Here is a 27,765-nt window from a genome sequence, read left to right on the forward strand (position 1 = left end):
TGTCTGTCTGCGTGTGTGTGTGTGTGTGTCTGTCTGCGTGTGTGTGCGTCTGTCTGTCTGCGTGTGCGTGTGTCTGTCTGCGTGTGCGTGTGTCTGTCTGCGTGTGCGTCTGTCTGTCTGCGTGTGCGTCTGTCTGTCTGCGTGTGCGTCTGTCTGTCTGCGTGTGCGTCTGTCTGTCTGCGTGTGCGTCTGTCTGTCTGTCTGTGTGCGTCTGTCTGTCTGTCTGTGTGCGTCTGTCTGTCTGTCTGTGTGCGTCTGTCTGTCTGTCTGTGTGCGTCTGTCTGTCTGTCTGTGTGCGTCTGTCTGTGTGCGTCTGTCTGTGTGCGTCTGTCTGTCTGTCTGTGTGCGTCTGTCAGTCTGTCTTTGAGTCTGTCTGTCTTTGTGTCTGTCTGTCTTTGTGTGTGTGTCTGTCAGTCTGTCTTTGTGTCTGTCTGTCTGTCTTTGTGTGTGTCTGTCTAGATGGGCCATGGCCTTCTTTGTTAACAGATTTTCCAGGTTTCAGGTCCACTATACAATCGATTTACAAGCAAAATGTAACCCATGAAGCACAACTTACTTAATGCTTGATTAAGGCGAATGGTTTTGATGGTGTAGGCATTAGTTTCTTGCTAGAGTTAGCACATCAAATAAAGGTGTGTACATGGGTGCTAATTGGGGTGGGATCAATGAGTTAAAAACATTCAAATCATATTAAATTCTTTACATTCTACATTTACATTCTACAGATCTTTACATTTGGGTTTACATCTACGTATTTGCAGAATTTATATCACTTAGTCTTTAACGTTAAACCTGTTTTTAGCTACTCACTAATTCACCTATTGTCCGTCTTCAGTAGTATCTGAGATTAGAGACAGTGCAGCTGAATCGGAGCACGATGGATGAGTGTCTCTATGGTACAAGGATGCTCAGCTATTTGTGCGGATATAAAGTGTGGATGCGTGGACACTTTTTCAGCAACAACAACTGTTGTGAACGAGGAGGAGTTTTCTGACAGTAGGTATAAATAAGACAGATTTTAAAGAAGTGTAAATACACAAAGTGTAAAAAAATTTTTTTAAATTGCTGTATAGAATAATAAATATAGAGCATAAACAATGTTCTCTTGTGTTACATGACCTGTTCATATCGGTGCGTCTACGACATGGTGTCGTACGAATAGCACGGGTAGGGTGTTCACGTTTTAAAATTCCAAGAAGTGCACGTCATGGTAACTAGACGAAGCTCTTATTCAATCGGAAAAAATGAAATGTGGAATGCTGGACACTTCATGCAGTTCAACACTTGCAGCTTTTATTTGCGTATTTTTTTTTTTTTTTAAGTTAACATTTTACACTTGTACATACAGATAACAGTATATTTTAGTATATTATATTTACATAATCTGCTGCCTGGTTTCTTTTTTTTTAAAACTATGTTTGAATTTGTGTGTGTGTGTGTGTGTGTGTGTGTGTGTTTGATTTTTACTTTTTTTTTATATTACTTTTTTACATTTTTGTGTCAGGCGTTCACTGTGGACACCAAAGAAGGAATATTATTGTACTGGGAAACTTGTTTCCTTACTGTGCATATGACGATAAACGCTTTAAATCTTAAAACAATTCACCATTTGAGGCAATATTAGCCTGCAAAAATTCATACACCTGTACAAAGTGCTTATATATTGTCATTTGGGACACAAAGTGCTTAGTGTATATTGTCATTTGGGACACAATGTGTTTGTTACTCATTCAAAAGTATGCACCCACTCGTAGAGTACTTTTAGTGTTAGTAGTCAAATGAGGACACAGTGATGGAGTTGTGCTTATAGTAAGTAATGTCATGTGAAACTGGCAGAAGGAAGAAGTTTGGTCATTTCACCAGTGTTTCACTACAGTAGCAGGGAGAATATTTGAAACCTGACTGCCGACTCAGATGGCTGAAAGTTTAGTGACCGTATGCTACAGGGTGGCAGAAAAAAGCTCCAGAAACGAACCATGAGCCACATCCCCAGATCTGTCTCTGCTCTGTGTCTAGAAAGGAGTTCTGGCTGTCACATTAGCTTTCACTGCTCATGTTCAAGTGTGCAAAAATCTTTACTCCAGACAGAGAGGGGCTTGTGAGGTGGGATGCCGAGAACACGCTTGACTTTTCACACTCCTGAACTTGAGTCATTGTGGTGAAATACAAGCTATTATCATGGTGTAAGGATGGTCAACATGCATCGAATGTTTGCTAAGCTACATACACTAACAATTAAAAACAGCAAGCGGTAACAATGAGCTGCATTTAGAGAAATGAACAAAACATGCCATTCTGCTTTCCTGCTTTCTCAGCTAAAGCAGCAGGTCAGACCCAATGTGAATAAAATACGTGAGGTGGAAAAGGCAGCTCACTGAAGGGGAAAGGACACGGCATGTGAACGTCTTGCGCTCGTATGCCCTGTTTTAGGGAAATGACCTGTGTGTTCATGAGCCATGGTCTTGTGAGGAAGTACGACCATGTGGGCAGGACTGTGGTGTCTCTGTTCTGTGGAAAGCAAAAAAAAAAAAAAGATTTTTACGGAGGAACAGATTATTATTAATAGCAGTAACACAAGATTGATTGATTCATTTTGAAAAACTGTTGCTTGATGCACATCTGAAAAAATGCCATCTACATACACTGTTTTTCTTCTTCTTCTTCGTGTTAGAATTTTAAAAGATTTGAGCATCTCCGCACTACATTTTGCTCGGCACAGTTATTCTATTAATATCACAAGTCTACCAGTATAATGAGTGTTACAGCTTTTCAGACTTGAGTGATTTCTCTTCCTTTAACACTCAAACGGTCTTGCACTTATCCGCTCCCAGCACACGCCTCAAATGGAGCATGCTTGTGTCCTCTTACTGTTTCGTAACACTGGAATGTTTCGTTTGTATGTATGAATTTAGGATTTCTGGTTCGGGTTGAAGTCTAGCTCATTGTGTGAATGCCATGCTTCAGCCCTGGATTAAGGTGTGTGTGTGTGTGTGTGTGTGTGTGTGTGTGTGTGTGTGTGTGTGTGTGTGTGTGTGTGTGTGTGTGTGTGTCTGTCTGTGTGTGTGTCTGTCTGTGTGTGTGTCTGTCTGTGTGTGTCTGTGTGTGTCTGTGTGTGTCTGTGTGTGTCTGTGTGTGTCTGTGTGTCTGTGTGTGTGTCTGTGTGTGTGTCTGTCTGTCTGTGCGGGAACTGAAAATCAAGACGTAAATTTAATACAGTCTTAACAATGTGTGTTTGTGCTCTTGGATAATGAGAATTTGTGTTTTATTTATCAGAGTGGACCGATTTTGTTTGGGGGAAAAAGACTCCATTTTTCTGTAGCTGCTTTTGCTGTGTTGTGGTGTTTTGTGTTTTTTAGCCTGCTCTGGCACTCGTCATGTTCTGTGGATTATATGAGGATTTGATAAAGGACGTGGCTGCTACATCAGCACACGAAGAGCGAATTGTTGTACATTATTTTGCATGAAGGTTTTTTTTTTTAACTTTCTTTTATTTAATGGGCGTGTCCACTCGCTCGCCTTCAGTGCCACAGTGAAGCACATGAAACTGCCAGAACTTGTCAGGATCGTGGGACGTTTGTTTTTCTTGTTCACATCACAGTAAGGGACTTTTTTTTTTAAGGACAGGGTGATGTCTAAATGTTTTTGAAGGAGATGTATATTTATTTATTTATATATAAATATAGATAGACAGATATAGATATTTTTTTTCTCTCTCTCTCTCTCTCTCTCTCTCTCTCTCTCCCCCCCCCCCCCCCAATCATTGTCAAACGTTGAAATATGTAGCCTGTTTGCCTCTTACTATAGAATCTATAGGGAAAGTCTTGATGGTGAAGCGCATGGCTTTCAGCCTTGGTCAGTGCCAGGTTTAGAGCACTGTGTCCTCTGGGAAGGAGCAGTCACATGATTCTTAGACAGACCTCTTCTCTCAAACACAATGACGCTTTGTTCTTATCTCCTTGCCGAGTGACGTCTGTGCACCGGGTTATACATAGCCATGAGATCCGCTCTTTTTCTCCTTCTGATTTCAACAAAAACCTCCAATTCAATTAGCATGAAGGTCACGCAGGGGCTTTAGGAATGTCAAAGACAAGGTTTTGCCTCAAGAGAAAAGTTCACACCCTGTTGTTGAGAGATTGTACATTTGACCAAGCCAGCTAAGTCCATGGGGGTTTTATTGATCACTCACGCATACATATAGTTTTATGCATATTCCATGCACAAGAATGTTTCTATAAAATGCTCAGAATATGACTCTCTCAGTTTGGTAGTGGAGGTGCATGGATATGTGTGTGTTTCTGTACACTGCTCAGCATGCCTAAGCAGATAAACTGTTTATAAGGAGCTTCCATCTCTCTTACTGATGACTGGCTTTAATGCTTACAGCAAGGTTGTGACATGTGACTGGGACAGCCGTCTGACATGGGATTTCACTGACTGCGATTGTGCCCCATTGGTTGGTTGGGATGGTGCCCCATTGCTTGGGATGGTGCCTTGTTTGGACATTCAGCTCTTGAGGCTTTGCCATTTAAGTCATTTGCTTTAGACACCAATAAAAATGCTAAGTTCAGCGTAAGGAGTGAATCATCAGTCAGTTTTGTTTGCTTAATGCTGTTATAGGTGATCTCAACGTAGAGATTTTATTCAAAGAGAAATCGGACCAACGTGTTTCCCCGAACAACAACTGGGAAATACATTAAGACGTTTTGTGTGACAGAAAGCCACCAACCTTCTGACAATGTTCGTGTTGATCATAATGCGCAATGCCCTGATTTAAATTCTTAACTTCACCAAATAAGGTGATATTTATGCACATCAGTTTGTAATATTTGGGATTTCTTACCTTCAGCTGTGTGCATGAGCAGCATGTGAGATAAATAGCAGTTGTATTATCCATACTGACAGTTCTTATGTGAAATGATTAGAATAGAGAACGCAGCTGTCCAGCAGAGCTAAACCAGTCATGCTGTCAGTGTCTCTTCTGTCAGGGCAACATTAGCCTATCGTAGGTGTCTGTAGGTTGATGTATGAAGAGTCTGACGCAGTGGCTGACCGTGTCTCTAGTAGCATGGGACACATCAGCTGAGCACCACATCAAGAAACTGGAACCAGTTATTTAACTGAGTAAGTTGTACTTCTCCAAATTTCTTTTCTGAGAAATTACATTGTAATGCACATGACCGCATAAGCCACACCTTTAGATTAAAAACAGACCAAGAGCCTTTTTTTAAAAAAAAATCTATTCCAAACACGTCCTGCCAAATTTCTGCCTCTTGGACACAAGTATTAGTTGATGGTGGCATTTTAAAGCTTATTCCCTTACATACAATCTAAAACCATTTTGCTCAGCCACCTCCTAAGCCCTATGTTATATAATTTTCTTGAAGAACCACAGTGATGAGCTGGTTTGATCACTTTGATTTGATTTCGTATGCTGACATACTAACTTTATTATTATTTTTTACGTATTTATTTATTTTGAACCTGGACATCAGAAGGGAGTATGATTTATTATGTTTGAGGTTTGAAATCATTCCACAGCAGCCAGTAGTGACACACCTAATGTCAAATCAAACGAAACTCAACAGTATGCAGTAGTGAGCCGGCTGGGAGGTTAAAGTGCACTGTGTAGGATTTCTTACTCACAATATGTGCATTGCACTCTTCTAGTAGTTTTCCAACTACTGCGTCTCAGATGGTACCAGGTCACAGGTCATTTACTGGCCTGCAGCAATACACCTCATGTGGCATTAAGGGCATTAAGCCTCCTGTAGCCAAGAAAAAGAGAAGTGGTATTTAACATGAAATTATACAGTGTGGGGAACTATGCTTTCTGGACCACATGAGCAGGCAGTATCAAACATAAGAGCTTTTTTTCCTATTAAGAGTACCATGAAGTACTTTTTATTTTCTCTCATATTGACCACAAGCCTGTATTTATTTTATATTTATTTATTTGTTTGTTTGTTTAAACAGAGTTTCAGGGTTAACAATCAAACTTTAATAAACAAACAATGTTGTGCAGTTAAAAAATGTAAAGCACAGCAATCCTACCATCATTCACTGAGTAATGATGGGTAAAAAAAAAAATTGCTGAGCTTTTTCTGGCTGACTGATGTCTGTCCACTCTGCCAGAGCGTATCCTCTGGAACTTAGCCTCCGTATATGACGCAACGACGTTGTCTCATTTGCGTCTGCTTTGGAATGCAAACCAGGGAGGTGAACACCAATCAGCTCCTCAGCGTGAACTTCAGTGGTAGAGCTTAAGCAGATTGAAAGCCATAATCCTATCGCTTTGTGTGCTGCCGTGACTCATCTTGTCAGAGGGTGTGTCCGTGTGTGTAAGAAAGAGACCTGGTTTAGCCGATGCGCTGTTTATCAACAACTTTGAAACATTTGTTATAACACAAATGATGACGCTGCGTATTTGTGCCGAACCTCCCTCGCAGATTTAAATCTTTTGCGCTGGCTGTTAAAACAGCACCAGCACCATGTGAAAGCTTTTACACTTCTAACAATAAGCCATGCAAAGTACAACAGAGCAGCTCTACAGAGCAAGGATTCACCTTTAGCGTAGTAAAATGCAGTGTGAAATCTGACCCAGTTTTCTTTGAGAGTCCTCTCAATAGTTGCTGCCTAAATGCGTGTTTTAAAGTACAATATCTGTTTATTTTTGAGACCGGAAATGTAACGTGAGCAAGAAAAGAATAATGGTGATCTGTATGTATTTGTGCGTTTTTTTCTTACTCGCGAGAGAGAGGCACGTAAACCGATCGTACGGTTTGTCCACATTCCTTCTCAAAAGGTTCCGCGAGATCAAGCATAGTTGAGGGACTGAATAAAACAAAATGGTCGACACATTTTTCACTGCACTGTTTTGTGTAATTTGGTTTTAGCCCTTGCCACAAATTTTCATCATGATGTATTACCAATATTTACATAAGCTGAACGTCCCAAATCCATATGCAAGCTTCTTTTTACTTTGTTAAGCAAAAAATAAATAAAATAAAATAAAACAGTGACACAATGGTTCGAAATCTTATTGTACTTTAATATAAAGAGAGACCTGCCTGAATTATTTTACCTTAGTCTTGGTTTATCAGGGGGACAAACAAGGGTTGTTGACAAGCATAGGACGTTAAACTTTTATTTTTACACATATTTAAGTTATTCACATATCCATGCAATATTTACAATGCAGACTTTAGAGATATAATAAAGTGAATGTACAGCTTTGTATACTGTTTCAAATTGTGTCCATTTGCATGCAAATTGCATGACTTTCCACATCCTCTTTGTGTTAACATTGACTCTATTCCTTGTTATATTCAGTGCTCTTGTAGCTGAATAAACTAATAAGAAGTTGTCACAGTCCCTACAAAATGTTGTGGAAAGTCTTCCTTTCCTAAAAAAAAAAAAAAAAGGCTAAATGAGGAATAAGTGATAATCAGGTGTTCACAAGCTTTGGACCATATACTGTGTGTGTGTATGTTTGTGTGTGTGTATGTCTGTGTGTGTGTGTGTCTCTGTGTGTGTGTGTGTGTGTGTCTGTCTCTGTGTGTGATTGTAATAGAGGGAAGAGGGGAGACAGATTAACCTGTTGTAGAATTTTAAGTAGGCTTTACTAAAGGTCAGTGAACGTACAAACGGCACCATATACACTGCCAAGATCATGAAAGTTGTTTTTCTTTGTCGTGAACGTCTAACATTTAACCACAAACTCGCTTTTTCATCAAAATGTGTTTTAGTTATTTATTTTTTAGTCTCTTTTGATGGGTCCCAGAGGATCCAATTCAGTCCTATACAGTGTATGTGTGTATGTGTGTGTATGTGTGTGTATGTGTGTGTATGTGTGTGTATGTGTGTGTATGTGTGTGTATGTGTGTGTGTGTGTGTGTGTGTGTGTGTGTGTGTGTGTGTGTGTGTGTGTGTGTGTGTGTGTGTGTGTGTGTGTGTGTGTGTGTGTATATATATATATAAATAAAATAACAATAAAATAACATACATAAACATGAACACTTCAGTCCTTCCTTTCAGCCCAGCTTTTTACTACCTTTAATATTTTTCCTCCCCCCATCTCTCTGCATGCTTTAATTTACTTTACTCTCTCTCCTTCACGGAACCCTTAATCATTTTCCTGCATTATTTTGTGTTTCTCAGGAGTTGCTTGTAAAGTAAATATTTGTCATCAGTTGATCCACACGGTGGAATGTGATGAGTATCACACGTCAAAACCACTTTGAAAGCAGAGCTCGTATCCAGATCCTGTGCATGTCTCATCTTTGTGTCTCGAGTGCTGCAACTTTCTAAGAAGTCGAGTTGTTTGTGCTTAAAGGTAATCTGCATTAAACCTGACGTGTGTTTTACACCGAGAACCGGACTACTTGTTAATGCACACGTTCAGATATAACATAACGTGACACAAGCTGTTTGTTAGAGTAGGTAGAGCATATGGTTTCTACAGTGTATAGTGCCTTTAGAAGAGAAACAAAAGTGATGAACTCAGTTGCTGCACTTGTTTGGCTTGCCTAGTTTAAATATTTACTCAGAAAGTTGCTGGACTTGTCCATAGCTACAGAGCCAACAGTCCTCCATTTTGGGGTGTGTGTGTGTGTGTGTGTGTGTGTGTGTGTGTGTGTGTGTGTGTGTGTGTGTGTGTGTGTGTGTGTGTGTGTGTGTGTGTGTGTGTGTGTGTGTGTGTGTGTGCGCGCTTGTTGGGCTCATGCTAATATAACATAAGCCCTGGCCAGATGGGGTTGCTTTCAACAGGCGAGATCTGTATTAACGTTTTTACACATCTACACGTTTTTGGAGCAGGTTACACGCAGAAATAATGCTGGAGTAAAGCATGTTTCTGTAGGATTGTTTATCCGACAAAAACAGCTGTATTGTGGCAAATAGCAACACATGTTACAGCTGTGTCAATCAGGACAGGAGTAAAATGATCACCCTACTGCAGAATAGTTTTCCTTATAAGAGAGCCAACAACATACATACAAGGCCTCGGGTTGTTTGAGCCCTGGGTTTGTTGTAATTGTTGACGTGTGAATGCTGATTTTAAACCAGAGAGCAGTCCAGAGATCCTGTTCCTGATCCTCCTGAAACCGAAGGTCCGGAGGTTTATTTAAAAGAGTCTTCAAAGGTGGACCACGGAGCTATTAAAGAAGGTTCCCTGGTCTCATGAATCACGGTTTCTTTTTGATAATGTGGACAGCCGGGTGCTCTTGTGTCACTTAACTGTGGTAGAGATGGTACCAGGATAAAGAAGGCAAGCTGACTGATCGGTGTATATAAAGACTTACATTGAACTAGAGCACTGGACTTAACTCACCTTTGTGGCCGAGTACTTACACTTGAGATACGCTAATCTTCTTACACAAGATTGTCTCAACATTTGCATGTATTCCTTAACAGGAATTCATCAGACCAGTTTGAAACCTTTTTGGTCAATAGTAGAGTTGTAGGCAGAAAGACATGTCTTGAAGTTTAAATCCTGGAATCCATCCTGTGCTAAAGGTTTCTGGGAAATCTACTTTGACGTTGGAATGTACCGATCGTGTTAAATATTAAAGAGCAGAGTTTTTTTTGTTTGTTTGTTTTTTCTTCAACTCTCATAAGCAAATAAATAGAGAAAGGGACCCGATAATGTGCTCTTATTGTTCTCCCTATTCATTTTGCCTCTTTCTTTCTCTTTTCTTTTTTACTCCATTTCTTTTCTCTTTCTCTTTCCCCATTGTGTCTACCCACCATCTTTTCACCTTTGTACACCATTTTTAGTTCTCACTTTATCTTCCCATCTCTTCCATTTGCCTGATTTCTCTGATCTGTTCTTTCTATTCTTCCACTGGACAATGGGGAAATGGACACTCCATTGGTGCTCAGGTGGGAGGGCCAACATGTGCTCCTCTGTGATTGACGGCAGTGGCAATGTCCTCCTGCCAAGACATAGGGAGCAGGAGAGGGAAGTGTGGAGAGAGGGAGGGACAAAGAGAGTTCATTCATGCAGGGGACTTTCAGGGTAATCCCTGCCGCTCTGAACCAAAAAGTAGACAGGACTTCCTCTTATATTGGCACAGTGCAGAATGCAATTATAAGCCGGGTTTACAAACGGAAAACTCCTTTCTTCCCGTATCCTATATAAAACATGGCCTCTGCTTTGTCTTAGGACGCATCAAAGAACTTCAGTGTTGATTGTTTTTAACGGATTTACAGAAGCTTACATATGTGTGGGGTTCACTGGCATTTATTGGGGAAAACGGTGCCTTTAGTGCATCACAAGTGAGAGGTGTGTGGACAGGTTTATTTCTGCGTTTTAGCTGCTTCACATTCTTCCGTAAAGACATCCGGTACCAAAATATTCCCCAGCTTGGATAGATTGCAGCGTAATACGAGAGCAGGAACTGTTATAAGTCTGGCATTCACTACAATAGAATGGGTGCTTGCATACTTGCATTTGAAAAGAAGCCTCTCTCAAGGAGATTGGCCCCAGTTATTCAGTTACTTAAGCCCCCTCCCTGATCCTGAAAATATGAACAAAAGCCACCCTTCCCCCATTGCTGTTCCTTTTCTTCCATGCTGTGTGTGTGTGTGTGTGTGTGTGTGTGTGTGTGTGTGTGTGTGTGTGTGTGTGTGTGTGTGTGTGTGTGTGTGTGGAGAGCTACTGAGTTGTAAACTGGACTTTCATTAGCCTCATACTGCATGAGTACAATTAGCAAGGATGCACATCAGAACGTTGAGTATACAGTATAATGAACACGTGCCCTCACTCTATAAACCGTTCTCTCTCTCACTTACTCACTCACTCACACACACACACACACACACACGTTCTTGCGACATGAGCGACAGCGTGTCTAGTGACGTGACAAAGTTGAGAAAAGTCGAGCCTTATGCAAATATTTAGCGACTTGATGGAGCAGCTCTTCCTCCAGAGTGCTTTATTTTAGCAGCTGCAAAACCCATTGGCTCACCAGATTGGAACGCTAGGCACGCCACTCATTGAAGCGTTTCTATGGCAACCAGTATAGCCACGGCGAACATTTACATGTTTTTTCAATCAAATTTTGGATTGACAAGCGAAATGAGTTATGGTTAGACCACGCTGTTGTCTACAGGTTGCTGCATGGCTTTTAAATAATGACATGCACTTTGATACCCTGTCTCTTGGTTAGATATTATCCACAGAGACAATCGGTTATATGTAATAGTTTAGAGAGACCAGATGACTAAAGAACAAAACACTTCAGGATGGATGTGCTGTTACAGGCAATTAATCAACACCGAGGTGATGTGAAGCACGATACAGAGAGCTGGTATGACTTGCCAACAATTTCAACCTTGTAGTAATTAATAAATAAAATGCCATGCTTGTTACTGTTTATAATGACATTTAAGACTGTGAAACATAAACAAATCAAGTTGGTTAGTGTTACCATTATTATTACCAACACCTATAAATAGTCCTTTCCTCATCATGCTGTCTTTGTTTTTTTTTCTTTGTTGAAGTTAATCGAACAAAAAAAATGAAAAAGACCTTGTGGTTCCTGTGTCAAAAACAATCATATCGATTCCTACAAAGCTCTGACACCCGAGCCTCCTTTGGTAAATGTTAAATAAATATCTCCTCACAAAAAGCTTTACCTTAAAAAGAAGAGAATCGGCATTAGTAAAAAAAAACCCGTCATTTTAATTAAAGCCATTTACAAAATTACAATCATACAGAAAATGTTATCATAACCCTTTGTCCAATCAGAACAGAGTATTCAACAACGCTGTGGTATAAGCAGAGTAAGATTATATTGATAGTATTAATGAAGTTTCTGTTAAAGTGGGAGCTTTAGGCTAATTTAACACCTTTGTATGAAGCACGCTTCAGGTCGGCGTCGGCTTTCCCGTTCCACCTCTCCGCACATCTGCTAGCCATTAAACAGAAAGCTGAAATTGTGCTCCGTTACTCATGACACCACGTTTCGATGCTCTTGCTGACCTGCAGTCCATCTCTCTTCTCTGCTTTTCCCGTGAGGGTCTGTGCTGTCTCTCTCAGTCTCTTGCTTAAATATCCTCGTCCTTCTATCGTCCAAACAACGAATCCTCAAATATCTAAATATTTGTAAACTCAAGCAAAGCAGCTGATGTGCTTTTATGCCTTCAGTTGAATGCATTGCACGGGCCACTGCAGTGTCAGCAGTTACATCTACAGCCCGCTGCTCTGAACTCTAAATGACCTTGAACAGCAAAACACAGGAGAGGAAGATTTAAACATTTTTCTAGATTCATAATAGAAAACAAAGAAATATCCTGTGGAGAACTTGCACCGCAACAGCTAACTCCGTTTGCAGAGTACTGATGTCATGGCTAGTTATGTCATGTGGGGTTAACATTACAGAATTTAATCTCTCACAAGATCTCATCAGAACGTTAATAGTTTAGTACTAAGCTTGCTACTTGCTTGATTAGATGCTAGATTTTGTTTTAAATGTTTTTATGTGCAGAATATATTGTTAGTCCTTTCCTTTTTTTTTCTTTCACACCTTTTTGGCTTTTTCTTTTGGTAGATGCAATCAGGTAAATAAATGTTAGTGAGAATGAGCAATGCCCTGGCATCAAGCTGCTTACTTTACTTCTACCAGTTTGTCAATCTCATCATGTAGTAACCTCATGCATTGGAAGCCATGTCGATGTACTGTAGGTGTTAACTCCCTTACATGACAAGCCACAGACAAGGTACACACCAACCTTCTGGGCAGTAAATGTCTCCTTGAAGAGTCAGGGTTAAAAGAAACAGCCTTTTGGTATTTCCAGAAACAGTGTTGTTTCTGATACCATGTGTAATATCACAATTCCTCTTGATACCAAAGCGATAAACTGTATGGCCAACAGTCTGTGGGCACCTGATTATCACACCCACTTGTGCTTGATGAATATCCACGTTGCTGATTTAATCCCTGTGCTGTTAAAAATAACCTCCAAGGTTTCTGCTAGAAGGCTAACATCCTACCTGCTAGATGGCTCAGTGGGGTCGAGCTCAAGGCTCTGTGCAGGACACACCAGTTCTTCCACTCCAACCATTGTGCAGAGAGCCATTTTTATGCTGGTGCAGGTTTGGGCTTCTTAATCCCAACAAAGGGAAATCTAATCTCTGTAACATACAAGGAGACAAATTGCAGACAAATGCGAGTTGACTTGTGTAATTTCTTGACACTTGCTTGGACACCTGTAACAGATGCTGGACACCCAAACATACAAAGCTCTGTAAGATAAATAAATGAATAACTAGATGATATATAAACATGGTGTTTTGCTGTACATGATGCGGCGTAGTTGCATAATGCCGACTCGGGAGATGATTTGCTGTTGATGGGGTGTAACAATCCTCAAGTTCTCACCAAAAACATTGCCCTCAAATGTTAATTATAGTGGTTGTCGTTGTAGCTCCATTCCATATGACCTCAAACTGCACCATTACAAAGCTAAAAGTAGTCTCTTAAAATGAAAGACATGGGAAGAGACATGGAATATTCACATAAAGCGTAGCAGGCATTTATTATTACACAGCATCGATTCATGAGCTATGGTGGAAAAAAAACATGGAAGACTTGGTAAACTTTTTAATATTTACCGAAGCTCGAACCTGCAGTGTTGTTGGTAAGATGATTAAATTGCTCATGTTGGCCATTTTGCAGGTCATTACCCAAACCTCATGCCTCAAACCCACATATCGATCATGTGAAAAGTAAGTACAAGATGCAAAGACATTACAGAAGAAAAGATTTAAACCCCTGTGTGCTGAAATGATGTATTGAGTGATGAGGAATGACTTATTTGCAGTTATCTGCCTTCTGGGTGCATATGAAACTCCGATGGAAGAGATCTGTAAAGAACTAATGTTTGTGTCCCTGGCTCGCCCAACGGTTTGGCCGCACTAGTGAAAGGGTCTCATTGTGTCCGTATATAATCAGCTCTTCAGTGGAGAGCTTCCTCCTCTAACAGACCTCATCGCCTCACAGCCAGCGCACAAGCTGCTCTGCAGACAGCGGTCATATTCTCGAACGGTCGTGCTCAGCCATGCAAAGTCATATCCAACAAAATACCTCAGACACGTGTTTCCAAGAGTCATTATTCATGTTAGTTTGAGCGTCAGTAGTACACATCTGCCCCTTAAATCTTCTGTAGTACTTTGTGCTAAGAATCAAGTTCTATTCATTGTGTGTCTGTACATTTACGGCATTTAGCAGACACTGTTATCCAGAGTGACTTACAACTGAGCAACTGAGGGTTAAGGCCCTTGCTCAGTGGCAGCTTGGTGGACCTGGGGTTCGAACCCATGACCTTACGATCAGTAGCCCAACACCTTAACCACTGAGCTACCACATCCCTCTGTGTGTGTGTGTGTGTGTCTCTCTCTTTCTCTTTCTCTGTCTCTCTCTCTCTCTGTCTCTGTCTCTGTGTCTCTCTCTGTCTGTGTGTGTGCGCATCCATGTATCTCCCATCCGGGTTACCCCGGGGATCGTATTTTGTTTTGTAATTTGATATGTATCACCTGCCACCAGGACAGAGACAGAGGCAACCAGCTGCTGCTGTGTGTAATGTCTGTAATGTCAGAACCAGATGCAGCGTTAACCAAGCCAAGGTTTTGATCATGCATGTTTAAAGCTGCAATTTACCTCCTTCGAGACCTTCTGTTGCTTACACTTCATCTATTTCATGAGACATAATTATCTTTTTGTACCATTATTTATAACGAGCACTCCCTAGATCATTCTCCTTCTTTATCTGTTCCCATCTTTCTGGATTCAATGAGCAGCTTTCAGCCCTGGACATTCCCACATGCCTGCGCTTTAAGTCGATTTCAGTGTTTTGACATAACGTACCCGACAACGTGAAGCACTCTGAGATCTTTTGGATCAGATAAACATCATGAATAGCACTGGCTCTGTTTAGGACACACTGGATTCTCTGTTGTGTGATAGCTGACTGAATGCCAAGCAAAAAAAAAAAAGAGAGCCAGAGTGTTATGAAGTCACAGTTACTGGAATGTTCTACATTTTTGGCTGTTCAAAAAGTGATCTCTTAATAAACGACTTATAGGAGTGCATGGAACTGTCAAAATAATATTTGACCTCTCCTGAAATTCTCTTATTACCTATTTGGAGCACATAATGGTTTCACATCAAAAAAAGAAGAAGAAAAAAAATCATTTAAACTATAGAGAAAAACTCTTAAATTATAGGTCGGTTCAGCGTTGGCAACACCTGCAACTAAAAGTCTTCTGTAATCAGATATGAGCCTTGCATATCTCTGTAGAGGAATGTTGGCTTCAAGTATGAACTGCTCTTTTCAAATTCTGCAGCATCACCTCTATTGGATTCGAGTCAGGGCTTTGATTAGGCTGCTCCTTAGACCGTTGCTGCTGTGTATTGGATCATTAGCTTTGTTTAGCGGTGGCTCACATGCAGATGACTGGACAGGCTTCTTAAGGATTCACGCTTCCTTCGATGACCGCTCACCAAGATCCCATACAAGTATATAGCAAAACACACCCTTACTATTAAGCTACCGCTCCCATGTTTCAATGTAGGTTCGACATGCTGTATTTCTTTATATCAAGCATTGGGCTTTCATGTTTCTTGGTGCTCTGTGCTTTCTGTGTTTCTGCTCATCTACGCAGCCCATTTTTGTATTTTTTTTTTTTTGTCTTCCTTGCAGTTGAGTAACGAACATTGCTCTTAGATGATGCTTCAGAGGGCTTCAGTTCTGAAGTTTTAATGGAGTCTAATGAGACTTTGTGGATGGGATGCTGCTGTGCTCATGGAAACATTTTGGCAGGTCAGCTGCTCCTGGGAAGATCTACTACTGCTCCAAGCCTTTTCTATTTGTATTGTGGTGCAGTCAAATCCAAGGAGGTCTCAGCAGCCTTTCTTTTTCTTTTTCTAAGGATCAATATCTGTGCTGGTTGCAGTGAAGCCTGGCTATGCAGCTCATTATCAAACAAAGCTTGATTTCTTTGATTCAAAGGCAAAGGAGTAATTACTTTTTCACTTTTTGACACTTTAGCGAATTAAATGAATAAATTTCCTAATATTTTATTTAATCTGAAAATGTTCACTGAAAGTAATGTCATATTTACTAAACGTGATCTAAAGCAAGATTGAAGCGTGTGCATGCGGTTTTGGGTTTTTAATCTCGTTTCACTGCCTGATACAGAAGGTTGATAAAAGTGCAGATGCATGGACATGTTTATGGGAATCTTCCTGTTCCTGCTGGTCACTGACTATAGCTATTGTTTTTTATTAGGAGCTAAAACACATGTACACTTAATGTTTTTGTTGTTTTTTTTTAAATCCATGCAGCTTCTGACTTTATTATGCAGTAGGTCGATGTAGTATTTGATACCTAGATATATTGAATCGTCCATTGTATTAATTTGTGTTTTCCACCCTCCCTCCTCAGGCCTTCTTTCGGCTAGTGAACCTGCGCAAACTAGGTTTGAGTGACAATGAGATCCAGAGACTTCCCCCTGAGGTGGCCAACTTCATGCAGCTGGTTGAGCTGGACATCTCTCGAAACGGTACCCGCTCGCACCCTCAAACGGTCACATAATCATATGTTTATCATCAGCAAGAAATCACGTCTTTACGGGTTAAAACATGGAACAGATTTTTCTCTGTTACCTTTCACAAACATTCCGAAGTTTATTCATTCGTTCATTCATTTTCTACCGCTTATCCGAACTTCTCGGGTCACGGGGAGCCTGTGCCTATCTCAGGTGTCATCGGGACGGAGGTGTCACACCCTGGACGGAGTGCCAACCCATCACAGGGCACACACACTCTCATACTCACACACTATGGGCAATTTTTGCCAATCGACCTAGCATGCATGTCTTTGGACCGGGTGAGGAAACCGGAGTACCTGGAGGAAACCTGCAAACTCCACACACACACAAGGCGGAGGCGGGAATCGAACCCCCAACCCTGGAGGTGTGAGGCAAACGTGCTAACCACTAAGCCACCGTGCCCCCCTCTGAAGTTTGTTAGTTTGTTAGTGAGTTAGTTAGTTAGTTTTAACAGAATATTAAATCCACTGCTTATTTTCATAACCACTAATGTTGACACCGTGAAGGACAAATCCAGCCTGAAAATCATCGAATTCAGTTATAACATATTCGATTTATTCTACAATAAAATTCAGAATTGAACTTTTTTAATATTAGTGTCTCTGAGTTCGGATAACTGCTCAGCCATAACATTTAAATCCACTGACACGCTGAAGTGAATGAAGTTAATTATCCCTCAATGTGGCAAGTGAACAGTCTGGTCTCATAGTTGATGTGTTGGAAGCAGGAAAAATGGATAAGTGTAAGAATCTACGCGACTTTGACAGGAGACTGATTGTGATGGCAAGATGAATGGATCTTCTGCATACTCCTGCTCAATGTTGCAAATGTCTACTCCGGATCTTTCATTAATATTCCTGTATTTAACGGCAACCTGACTGTTATCGCTTACGGCTAAGCTTGCTGAACGTTCAAAAGAAATACCAACAAATTAGCGCAAGATCTGTTTATTTCTTTATATACAGTGCCTTGCGAAAGTATTCGGCCCCCTTGAACTTTGCGACCTTTTAAAGCGCTTTAAAGCGCAGAGAGCATCATGAAGAACAAGGAACACACCAGGCAGGTCCGAGATACTGTTGTGGAGAAGTTTAAAGCCAGATTTGGATACAAAAAGATTTTCCAAGCTTTAAACATCCCAAGGAGCACTGTGCAAGCAATAATATTGAAATGGAAGGAGTATCAGACCACTGAAAATCTACCAAGGCCTGGCCGTCCCTCTAAACTTTCAGCTCATACAAGGAGAAGACTGATCAGAGATGCAGCCAACATCTGGCCTTTATGGAAGAGTGGCAAGAAGAAAGCCATTTCTTAAAGATATCCATAAAACGTGTCGTTTAAAGTTTGTCACGAGCCACCTGGGAGACACACCAAACATGTGGAAGAAGGTGCTCTGGTCAGATGAAACCAAAATTGAACTTTTTGGCAACAATGCAAAACGTTATGTTTGGCGTAAAAGCAACACAGCTCATCACCCTGAACACACAATCCCCACTGTCAAACATGGTGGTGGCAGCATCATGGTTTGGGCCTGCTTTTCTTCAGCAGGGACAGGGAAGATGGTTAAAATTGATGGGAAGATGGATGGAGCCAAATACAGGACCATTCTGGAAGAAAACCTGATGGAGTCTGCAAAAAAACTGGGACAGAGATTTGTCTTCCAACAAGACAATGATCCAAAACATAAAGCAAAATCTACAATGGAATGGTTCAAAAATAAACATATCCAGGTGTTAGAATGGCCAAGTCAAAGTCCAGACCTAAACCCAGTCGAGAATCTGTGGAAAGAACTGAAAACTGCTGTTCACAAACGCTCTCCATCCAACCTCACTGAGCTCGAGCTGTTCTGCAAGGAGGAATGGGAAAAAATTTCAGTCTCTCGATGTGCAAAACTGATAGAGACATTACCCCAAGCGACTTACAGCTGTAATCGCAGCAAAAGGTGGTGCTACAAAGTATTAACTTAAGGGGGCCGAATAATTTTGCACGCCCAATTTTTCAGTTTTTGATTTGTTGATTCTTCACAAAAAATTACAGTTTCATATCATTATGTTTGAAGCCTGAAATGTGGCAAAAGGTCGCAAAGTTCAAGGGGGCCGAATACTTTCGCAAGGCACTGTATGTCAGCTACCTCATTATAAACACCGTTGCAGTGCATCAGGGTATTCTGTATATTCAACAAAAAACGATTTAAATAAATCGTACTGTGTGATTTTTATAAACGCCATCGACGAATCACTGACACTGATCTGTAAACCCTACCACCAGTACTTTATCTACAGATCTGATGCATAACGTCCTGGATGTGACTCGGCACACCGAGTGTGTGCAATTGGGAATTGCCCCCGGCGTGTCCTTGTAGTTCAGTCGCTATCAGAAACCCGAGTGCAAGCCGTATCATGCACTGTGCAAACACACAGCCGTTCACACGACGTCAACACTCTTTATAGCTGTTTCCTTTCCCACCGGGGTTCAACAGTTAATCACGTTCTCTTTGATTGCCATGTTGATTGTTGTAGGTAAAGGCAATGACTGAAGAACCTGACCATCCAGTCGCCATGAGTGATATCAATGTTGTTGTTTTTTTGTGCCGTCGATGCAGCCTTATATTTTTTGTACATTTCAGCCAGAAAACATTCAGTAATCACAGTTTATCACTTCCATTCCATTGTAATGTAATACAAGCAATTTCCTTGTTGGTGGACATCTGTTAACCATTAAAGACACCTGAAAAAATGGACTGTTGATTGCGACACACTTTTTTTCCCCCCTAAAAAAAAAAAAAACTTTGCTGACTTTGCACCCAATTCCTCTCTCTCTCTCTCTCTCTCTCTCTCTCTCTCTCTCTCTCTCTCTCTCTCTCTCTCTCTCTTGCCCCTTCTCTCCTAGACATTCCTGAAATCCCTGAGACCATTAAGTTCTGTACGGCGCTGGAGATTGCGGACTTCAGTGGAAACCCCCTCTCCAGGTTAGTGAGTTGCTCGAGCCCCAAATTCCAGTGCACGTGTGAGGCAATAGAAGGCCAGTGTGGGGGAAGGGCCAGCGTGAAAAGAAGAGCAACTGTTCATTTAGATTCCTATCATAAAGCTGTCACACGAGTTTATCAGGAAAAAGTGCATTTGGATTTCCTTGTATCTGAGCAGGCATGTTGGAGCTGGATTCATCTACCCAGAGGAGGTACTACGTAGGATTTAAGCGATTCTGAACAAGCCATGAAATTAATCCAGGTTTTACAAGTCTGACTAATTAATTCTTGAGAATTTTACCTTTGGTATGACACCAAAACTATAAAGGACTGTCTCACTATAGAGTAATAGCACAGCCATGTGTTACATTACACTGAGCTGCATCCTCCTGGTGATTTATGATAAAGGTTATTTAAAACACACCTGTCTGTGGTGGTGAGAGGAAATTACAGCCAGATTTTAGAAATCTAGATTCGTGAGTGAGCGAGTGAGAGAGAGAATTTTCAGGTAAACAAATCTAACTTTGGAAAGTGACCGAGGTACACCTTGCTGATTTAGCTAATAAGTACTAGTACTAATATTAAAAATGTATTCATGTCACAATATATTAACTTGTTGTGACAGCAGTTTTGAGTCTTTGAGGTGCACATTGTCAGGTTTGTCTTAGAAATATCTTTAATTTGTTTATTTGTCTGTTGAAAATAATTTTCTGCTTTCTCTCCATCTATCTCTGTTTGTCTTCTCTCTCTTTCTCTCATTGCCCCCCCCTCCCTCGCTCTGTCCCCCTCCCTCTCTCCCTGCTCCCCCCCCCTCTCTGCTCCCTCTTTCTTTCTCTCTGTCCCTCTCTGTTCCTCTGTCTCTGCCCCCCCTCTCTCTTTCTCTCTCTGCCTCCCTCTCTCTCTCTCTCTCTCTCTCTCTCTCTCTCTCTCTCTCTCTCTCTCTCTCTCTGCCCCCCCGTCCCTCTTTGTCCGCCCCCCTCTCTCAGATTACCCGATGGCTTTACACAGCTTAGAGCACTAGCCCACCTTGCACTCAATGATGTGTCACTACAATCACTACCTAATGACATTGGAAAGTGAGTACGCATGCTCACACACACTCCCAATAGTATAAATATCGAAATAACAGTAAAGTATATAAGATCATCTTTGTCACAATTCAGCAATACCACCCTCTCTGTAAACACACACAGAGCCCTGGGTTTGGCTCTCAGTAGTGTTCATGCAGATGGTGGAGCCCCTCACTCTTTCAGACCAACTGTCTCAACATAAATTTGCCATCTGACTAACACTGTGTTTCGCTCTCCACCTCTTTTCATTCTGTCTTTCTAATTTGTCGCATTTTCTGCACTATAGCTTGGCTAATCTGGTAACCTTGGAGCTGAGGGAGAATCTACTGAAGTCTTTGCCCACGTAAGTCAGTGTATTTTGCGCATTTCCAAGTTTTTGGACACAGTTTCAATCTTTTGTGGACAAACTGCCCAAAAATACAGCAAATTCCTGATGTGCTTCAATAATAGATTTTTTTTAGAAGCGTAAGAGGTGACAGCATTGTGCATGTGTGTGTGTGTGTGTGTTTTGAATGTTGCACTGTTTTGTGGCTTTGCAGCTCTCTGTCTTTCCTGGTTAAACTGGAACAGCTAGATTTGGGCAGCAATCACCTGGAAGTATTGGTAAGGAAAAGCTGAACACATCTCATCTAGTTCACGTACCTGTAACGTTTGCGTTAAAACCAACCTTCTCTAATAAATTCATTAATTTATTTATTTTCTTCAGTATGAGGGGTTTTTTTTTTTTTGGTCCAATCTCTCTCACGCTGCCATGGCAACCCACAGTAGTTGTCTCAGTGGGGCAGATTAAACAATACGGGATCACACAAAAGCGTCACCCAGGCGCTGCTGGTGATGCGATGGCAAAGCCCTACCCACAGTTCCCTTCTGCATACAACATCCATCACACCTACCACCTGAGAGAATACTCTATTCTGAACGAGGATGTTGCTATGGTGTCATTGCAGGGTTGTATTTCATTAAGCCCGAATAAACGGCAAAACCGTCCCCGGGTTACTGTCGGAAAGTGCTTTGTTACTACTTCCAAATTTCAAAGATTTTTTTTTTGTTTCTGTTGATGCAATGGGAAATTTACCAAACACCATTCACACTACTTTGTCCCCGAAGTTTATAACTCCAGAGTAATGTATGTCTATATATAAAATCGATTAACTTCTGTCAGGTCTCCCGGCTATTTAGAGCACATCTCTCTCTGTCTCTCTATCCCTCTCTTTCTCTCTCTCTCTCTTTCACTTGTATCACACTCTTGCTGTTTTTTTTTTCTTCTTGCTTTAGCCGGACACTCTGGGGGCGCTGCCCAACCTTCGGGAGCTGTGGCTTGATAGGAACCAACTTTCTTCCCTTCCCCCAGTGAGTAAATGCTGCATCTAATTCATTAAGCATTGAGCCACCTTATTAAAAAACATTTTTTATTAGAACCTGTTGCTAGTTTGGTCTTGATCTTGGTAACAATACTAATCCTCACTGTGATCTTATAGCATTCTTTTTCAACCATCATTTATATATATATATATATATATATATATATATATATATATATATATATATATATATATATATATATATATATATCTCGATCATATAGATACCGATCACATTTTAACTTTTTGTTAAGATTGTTCAGTTGTTACCGACTCTTAGCGAATTATAAAATGGCCTTTCTTTTTAACAGGAATTAGGAAGCTTGCGGCGATTGGTGTGCCTGGATGTGTCCGAGAACCAGCTCACCGAGTTGCCCTCCGAGATCAGCGGCCTCATCGCCCTCACTGACCTGCTGCTCTCACAGAACCACCTGGAGAATGTGCCTGACAGCATCGGTTAGCACATTAGTTTCTGGCAATGCTAATGTAAACCAGATCTTTCGCTCAGCTCTTATGTGATACACTGCAAGTTTAGAATTATTGACAGGCCATGTTAAGATAGTTATCAGTAGTTTGCATTTTGATCATGTTTTCTGTGAGCATCTTCAGTTAATCATATGCCTTTGTGCTGCTTTACTGAAGATACAATATTTATGCTGAGTTTTTAACTGCAGTACTGCCCTCTAGTGGCAGTTCTGACAGGATCAAGGTCTTATCAAGTACTACTTCGGTTTTGACTCCAATTTAATTGAGATCTTGGCGAACCTTCTGTGTTGCTGTAAACTCTGTGCATCTCTTATTGTTAACAGGCTCCTTAAAGGCACTGTCTATCTTCAAAGCGGACCAGAACCGCCTGGTGCGTCTAACAGATTCAATCGGTGAATGCGAGAACCTCACAGAACTGATGCTGACAGAGAATCTGCTACAGGTACCAGAAAATAAACGGAATAATTTTTAAATAATAATGAATAATAATGATTTGAAGGAATTCATGTTCATAATTGCTTATATCTTCACCTGAGCTTTATACATTGAGCTTTCTGGTGCTGAAAGTGAAAGTGACATACGGCTAAGTATGGTGAAACATACTCAGAATCTGTTCTCTGCATTTGACCCATCCAAAGTGAACACACACAGTAGTGAACACACACACCGTGCACACACGCAAGGGGGCAGCCATTTATGCTGCCCGCACCCGGGGAGCAGTTGGGGGGTTCGGGGGCCTTGCTCAAGGACACCTCAGTCGTGGCCGGCCCGAGACTCGAACCCACAACCTTAGGATTACTAGTCAGACTCTAACCATTAGGCCACGACTTGCCCCTGTGTTTATGGTTTTACTCAACTAAAAGTACTAGTTATACATTATACATTTGCTGAAAGGGGAAGTAGCTAAATGAATTATTCTTAATGCATTCTTAATTTATAATCTGGCCTCATTCTTCTCTCTCCTGTAGACTCTTCCTAGTTCTCTGGGAAAGTTAAAGAAGCTGACCAACTTGAATGTGGACCGTAACCGCTTGAGCAGCGTCCCAGGTGAACTGGGTGGCTGTGCCAGCCTCAGTGTGCTCTCGCTCCGAGACAATCGTGTGGGCAAGCTGCCTGCTGAGCTTGCAGATGCCACAGAGCTACATGTGCTGGATGTGGCAGGCAACAGGTGAGGACTACAGATCTGATTTATTTTGTTTGACTTTGTGGACACGAAACATATGCAGGATCTCTGTGTTTATTTGGCACAACCCATGACATTAAAGTTTTCGACACCGGTGGTGAGGGAAGTAGATCAGGAGGTGACGCGATAGCAGTAGGCTATATTATTTTTAAACGATGACTATATTTGTCAGATTCTACTTTTACTTTTTCTCTACAAAACCGCAAAACCGATCTTGCTGATCCTGTTTCTATTCTTCTTTGTTTGCAGGCTGCAGAACCTGCCGTTCTCACTAGCCAATCTGAACCTCAAGGCCATGTGGCTGGCAGAGAACCAGTCACAACCCATGCTCAAGTTTCAGACCGAAGATGATGAGCGGACCGGGGAGAAGGTGCTCACCTGCTACCTGTTGCCCCAACAGCCTACACCCAGCTTAGGTGAGGCTCAACTTGTGCCTGAAACCCTATCAGTTCTAACTGCTGTTAGACTGTTGTATGACACTTCCCTTTTCGGTGTGTTCTTAGAGAACCTACTGCAGAGCAGTGTGGACGAAAGCTGGCCCACAGACACCAATCTGAACAGAGTGTCCGTCATCCAGTTTCAGGACCAAACCAAGACTGATGAGGAAGATGATGAGACCGCGGCAGAGAGGAAGGTGAGGCTGAGTTTGTATGCGCCTGTGTGTCTGTACTAATTTGTGTTAGAAGCTATTCCCTTGTGACGTTCAATGCACACAGGATAATTTTGGGGTTATTGCTTTGTTTTATACCAGCAGGGTCTGCAGAGGCGAGCCACCCCTCACCCAAGTGAACTGAAAGTGATGAAGAATGTGATCGAGGCCAGAAGAAACGAAGCTTACACAGCTAGGCCAGATGACGACCTGGACTCCCCGGACACTGAAGTGTGCATTCACATCCAACACAAAATCTCAAAAAAGCCATTCAGATAGGAATTAAGTTAAAAAAAAAAAAAGGTTTTATGTCTTTGTGAACTTCCACATCATCCAGCATTTGAACCTTTCATTATAAAATACGAATAAATTCAAAATTCTTTTTTAACCTAATGAACAAACAGATCAGAGGATTTCTCAACTTTTAGGAAAGACTGTTCATTAACCAGTTCTGCTATGTGAGCTGGCCAAAACTGCCAGAACGGCAGCCAATCTTTATTTGAGGGCACAACTGAAAACTGCAGCAGCACCGTCATATTCTTTAAAGCTAGCTATGCACAGTCACGTTTGGATTCTAATGTATTTAATGGACAGCCTAGCACGAGCCTTCCAGGATTGAGTTTGATCCGGGTGCTTTTGAGAAACCCAAGCACAGACGAGCATAATCTAGTTATATTAGGTGTTCACTCTCTTTCAGACATTTTCTGTTGTTAGATCTTCCCCCCCAACACCAATAAAATGTATATATTCTGGTTCTTATATTTAATGGAATCTCAGGGGATCTTGTTAAGGACATCTCCGTAAACAGAACTCATGTCCTGTCCTGCCTTTATCCTTTCGCATATTGTTTAAGACCTTACTGCGGAATATACCTCTCCATTTAATACGTAGAGGTTTAGCGCAAGCAAATAGTTTGTTTGCCTTAACAGTCGCATTTAAGGAATATCATCTTTCAGCTGTCTGACCGAGCTTCACTATTTGTTCGCTCACAGGAGAAACGTATGAGTGGATTGTCCAATCAAAGCCATGACTCCCAGGTCTCTAACAGCACTGCCTCAGCCAACTCTCAGGATGAGACGCACAAAGTAAACGGTATTGAGGCGGAGCTTAACGAAAGGCACGAGCACGAACAGGAGGACGACGAGGACGATACAGAATACACTGAGGTATTAATGGAATCGTACATCTGCTCATTCATACAGTAGTCTAATCAGCCATCCGTGTAACAGAGGCGCAATGCACGAGCTCCAGCTAATATTCACATCAAACATTAGAATGTGACAAAAGGGAACAGTAAAGATCGGAATCTCGATGACTTTAATCACTGCACGGATAGTAATAGCAAACGTACCAGGGCTGGTTAGAGTATTACAGAAACTGCTGATCTCCTGGGTCAGACTCTTCAGTTTACATAGAATGATTTTTCACACAGAACTTTATCACAATCCGGGCGGGAAAAAATAAAGTATTTTAACCTCTCAAAATATCCGGGATTATTAATAGCATGACATGTGTTTAAATAAATTGGCTAAAGAACTCAGTAAGTTAAAATCCAAACTTTCTAAAACATACTTAATATTTTCTTGCCTTTCTTAACACCAGCCCACCGTGCACTTTGCCGAGGAGCCCATTATCCGCGGCTGCGACGAGGACGACGATGACGAAGACGGCGATCGTAGCGACGGCGAGGCTCAGCCAGCACCCTTCCCGGCTGAGAAACAGCGCCTCATCCGCAAGGACACACCACACTACAAGAAGCACTTCAAGATCACCAAGCTGCCCAAACCTGAGACTGTAGCCGCATTACTGGAGAACTTCAGCACCGAAGCCACCACGTCAGCCCCCCGAGTAAACAGCGAAGAACAGGGTGGGGAGGATCAAGAGGGAGAATCAGTTAACACTCCTCTGTTGCAGAGACCACAGGTGGCTGATCAAGTGGACAGCAGACTGAATCAGGTGAACAGCTCGCTGCAGCCGGTGAAGGTAAGGCTGTCCCACTGCAGGACAGACACAACTTTGCTGGAGTGTTGCAGTAACAATGCACAGGTTTGAAACGTTAAAGACAAAAAAGGTTCACGTCTCATAATGACATGCTTTATTCATAGTAGGGTAAGCCCATTCCTTATGATGACTGACATGATAGGGATTCAGCTGTGATTTTAAATTCTAGCCCTCCGTAATAGATTTATATCTTTATATCACACACTGACATGGCGCATACCCATAGACCAGTGTAACCTCCTAGCACACTAGTTCACACTAGTACTTGGAATCAGGACACGGAATGACGCATTGCACAGAGATTAAAGGTTTAGACTGCATGTAGCACTGCATAGACCCGAGTGCAACAGTGATTAGGCGATTGATTGATTGATTTTTATTTTTTTGATTGACAGATGTCAAATGACAACACCCCATCCTTTTGCCTTTTTTCTTAGTCCCACACATGCTCCACCTTCAACACCTGGCCACACTCCTCTTAAGCACTACCTCCACCCACCCCATGCTCTGCTGCTCCTCATCATTATTTGCCATCTTGTCAGATTTTCCCACCTTTCCAGGAAATCACGTGGCTTGTTGTGTGTAAGGCAGTGGGTGAAAGGCAGTTCATTTCATAAAGGATTACTTTTAAATCAAAATAACACATTTGAATGAATTCATGATGCTTAACTGAGCTGTTTTTCCCCCCTCAGAGTTGTGTGAAACACTTACTGGCTCCCTGACTCGGTCTTCATTTGCTGCTGTTTTATTCATTTTAGCTAACATGCCTTTGTTGTTTTTTTGTCAATTACAGTTACTGCACAAACTTTAGTTCTGTTAGTAACCTGAACACGCGTTAAATTCACGTGCGTTTGTTTATGCATAGTATCATCAGAGATGCAGGAAATGTAGATGCTGCTTCTTACTGTTTTTATGTGTATTTGCACCGCACAAGCATCAGATTGAATTCCTTCCTTGTAAACCATTGTGAGGCTGTAGGAAGATGTGTGTATTCCCTTATCAAATTAGAAATCTTATTTCTTTTATTTACTTATTTACTTACTTATATGCATTTTAAAATCAGATAAATACCAGATCATGCTTGATATTTTTCACAGATTTGGGGAAGGAAATAACTGTGAGACAACAATAACACACATTCAGCCCTCAGGAGTTCATGTCTGTTAAACTTCTATAATACACAGTAACTACATAAATACAGTACAGTAAATACAATGCTTCTTCACTGGTAGGACTTTAAATGAAGAATCCTGAGCTTGCATTTTCACCAATTCAAGAGAAAAAACAACCCCCACCTCCCAAAATAAAAATAAAAAAAAATCCACGAAGTCCAGGAGGTGCTGATTTATACAAATGTACAGTGAGACATTTAAACATTTTGCTGATGCTGTTAAATCTTTTAGATTAAATTCATATGAAATCAATCGGCAATAACGCACTT

General features: G+C 41.4%; 1 protein-coding gene across 28 annotated transcripts in view; it reads left to right on the forward strand.

Annotated features, from left to right (window-relative positions):
* scrib (scribble planar cell polarity protein) overlaps positions 1-27,765 on the forward strand; it is a 72,949-nt gene that overhangs the window by 18,035 nt on the left and 27,149 nt on the right. For 22 of the 28 annotated variants that reach the window (XM_047822797.1, XM_047822750.1, XM_047822699.1 and 19 more), the window contains exons 2-15: positions 16,447-16,564; positions 19,499-19,577; positions 20,561-20,650; positions 20,931-20,987; positions 21,184-21,247; positions 21,920-21,994; positions 22,317-22,461; positions 22,815-22,933; positions 23,460-23,659; positions 23,924-24,090; positions 24,178-24,308; positions 24,426-24,554; positions 25,316-25,489; positions 25,926-26,306. In XM_047822797.1, the coding sequence (XP_047678753.1) occupies positions 16,447-16,564; positions 19,499-19,577; positions 20,561-20,650; positions 20,931-20,987; positions 21,184-21,247; positions 21,920-21,994; positions 22,317-22,461; positions 22,815-22,933; positions 23,460-23,659; positions 23,924-24,090; positions 24,178-24,308; positions 24,426-24,554; positions 25,316-25,489; positions 25,926-26,306 (1,929 nt within the window). The remainder of the gene's footprint in view (positions 1-16,446; positions 16,565-19,498; positions 19,578-20,560; positions 20,651-20,930; positions 20,988-21,183; positions 21,248-21,919; positions 21,995-22,316; positions 22,462-22,814; positions 22,934-23,459; positions 23,660-23,923; positions 24,091-24,177; positions 24,309-24,425; positions 24,555-25,315; positions 25,490-25,925; positions 26,307-27,765) is intronic. The other 6 variants (XM_047822701.1, XM_047822724.1, XM_047822799.1 and 3 more) reach the window with 2 other exon arrangements.

Source organism: Tachysurus fulvidraco, chromosome 1, assembly GCF_022655615.1.
Source record: "Tachysurus fulvidraco isolate hzauxx_2018 chromosome 1, HZAU_PFXX_2.0, whole genome shotgun sequence".
NCBI lineage: Eukaryota > Metazoa > Chordata > Actinopteri > Siluriformes > Bagridae > Tachysurus > Tachysurus fulvidraco.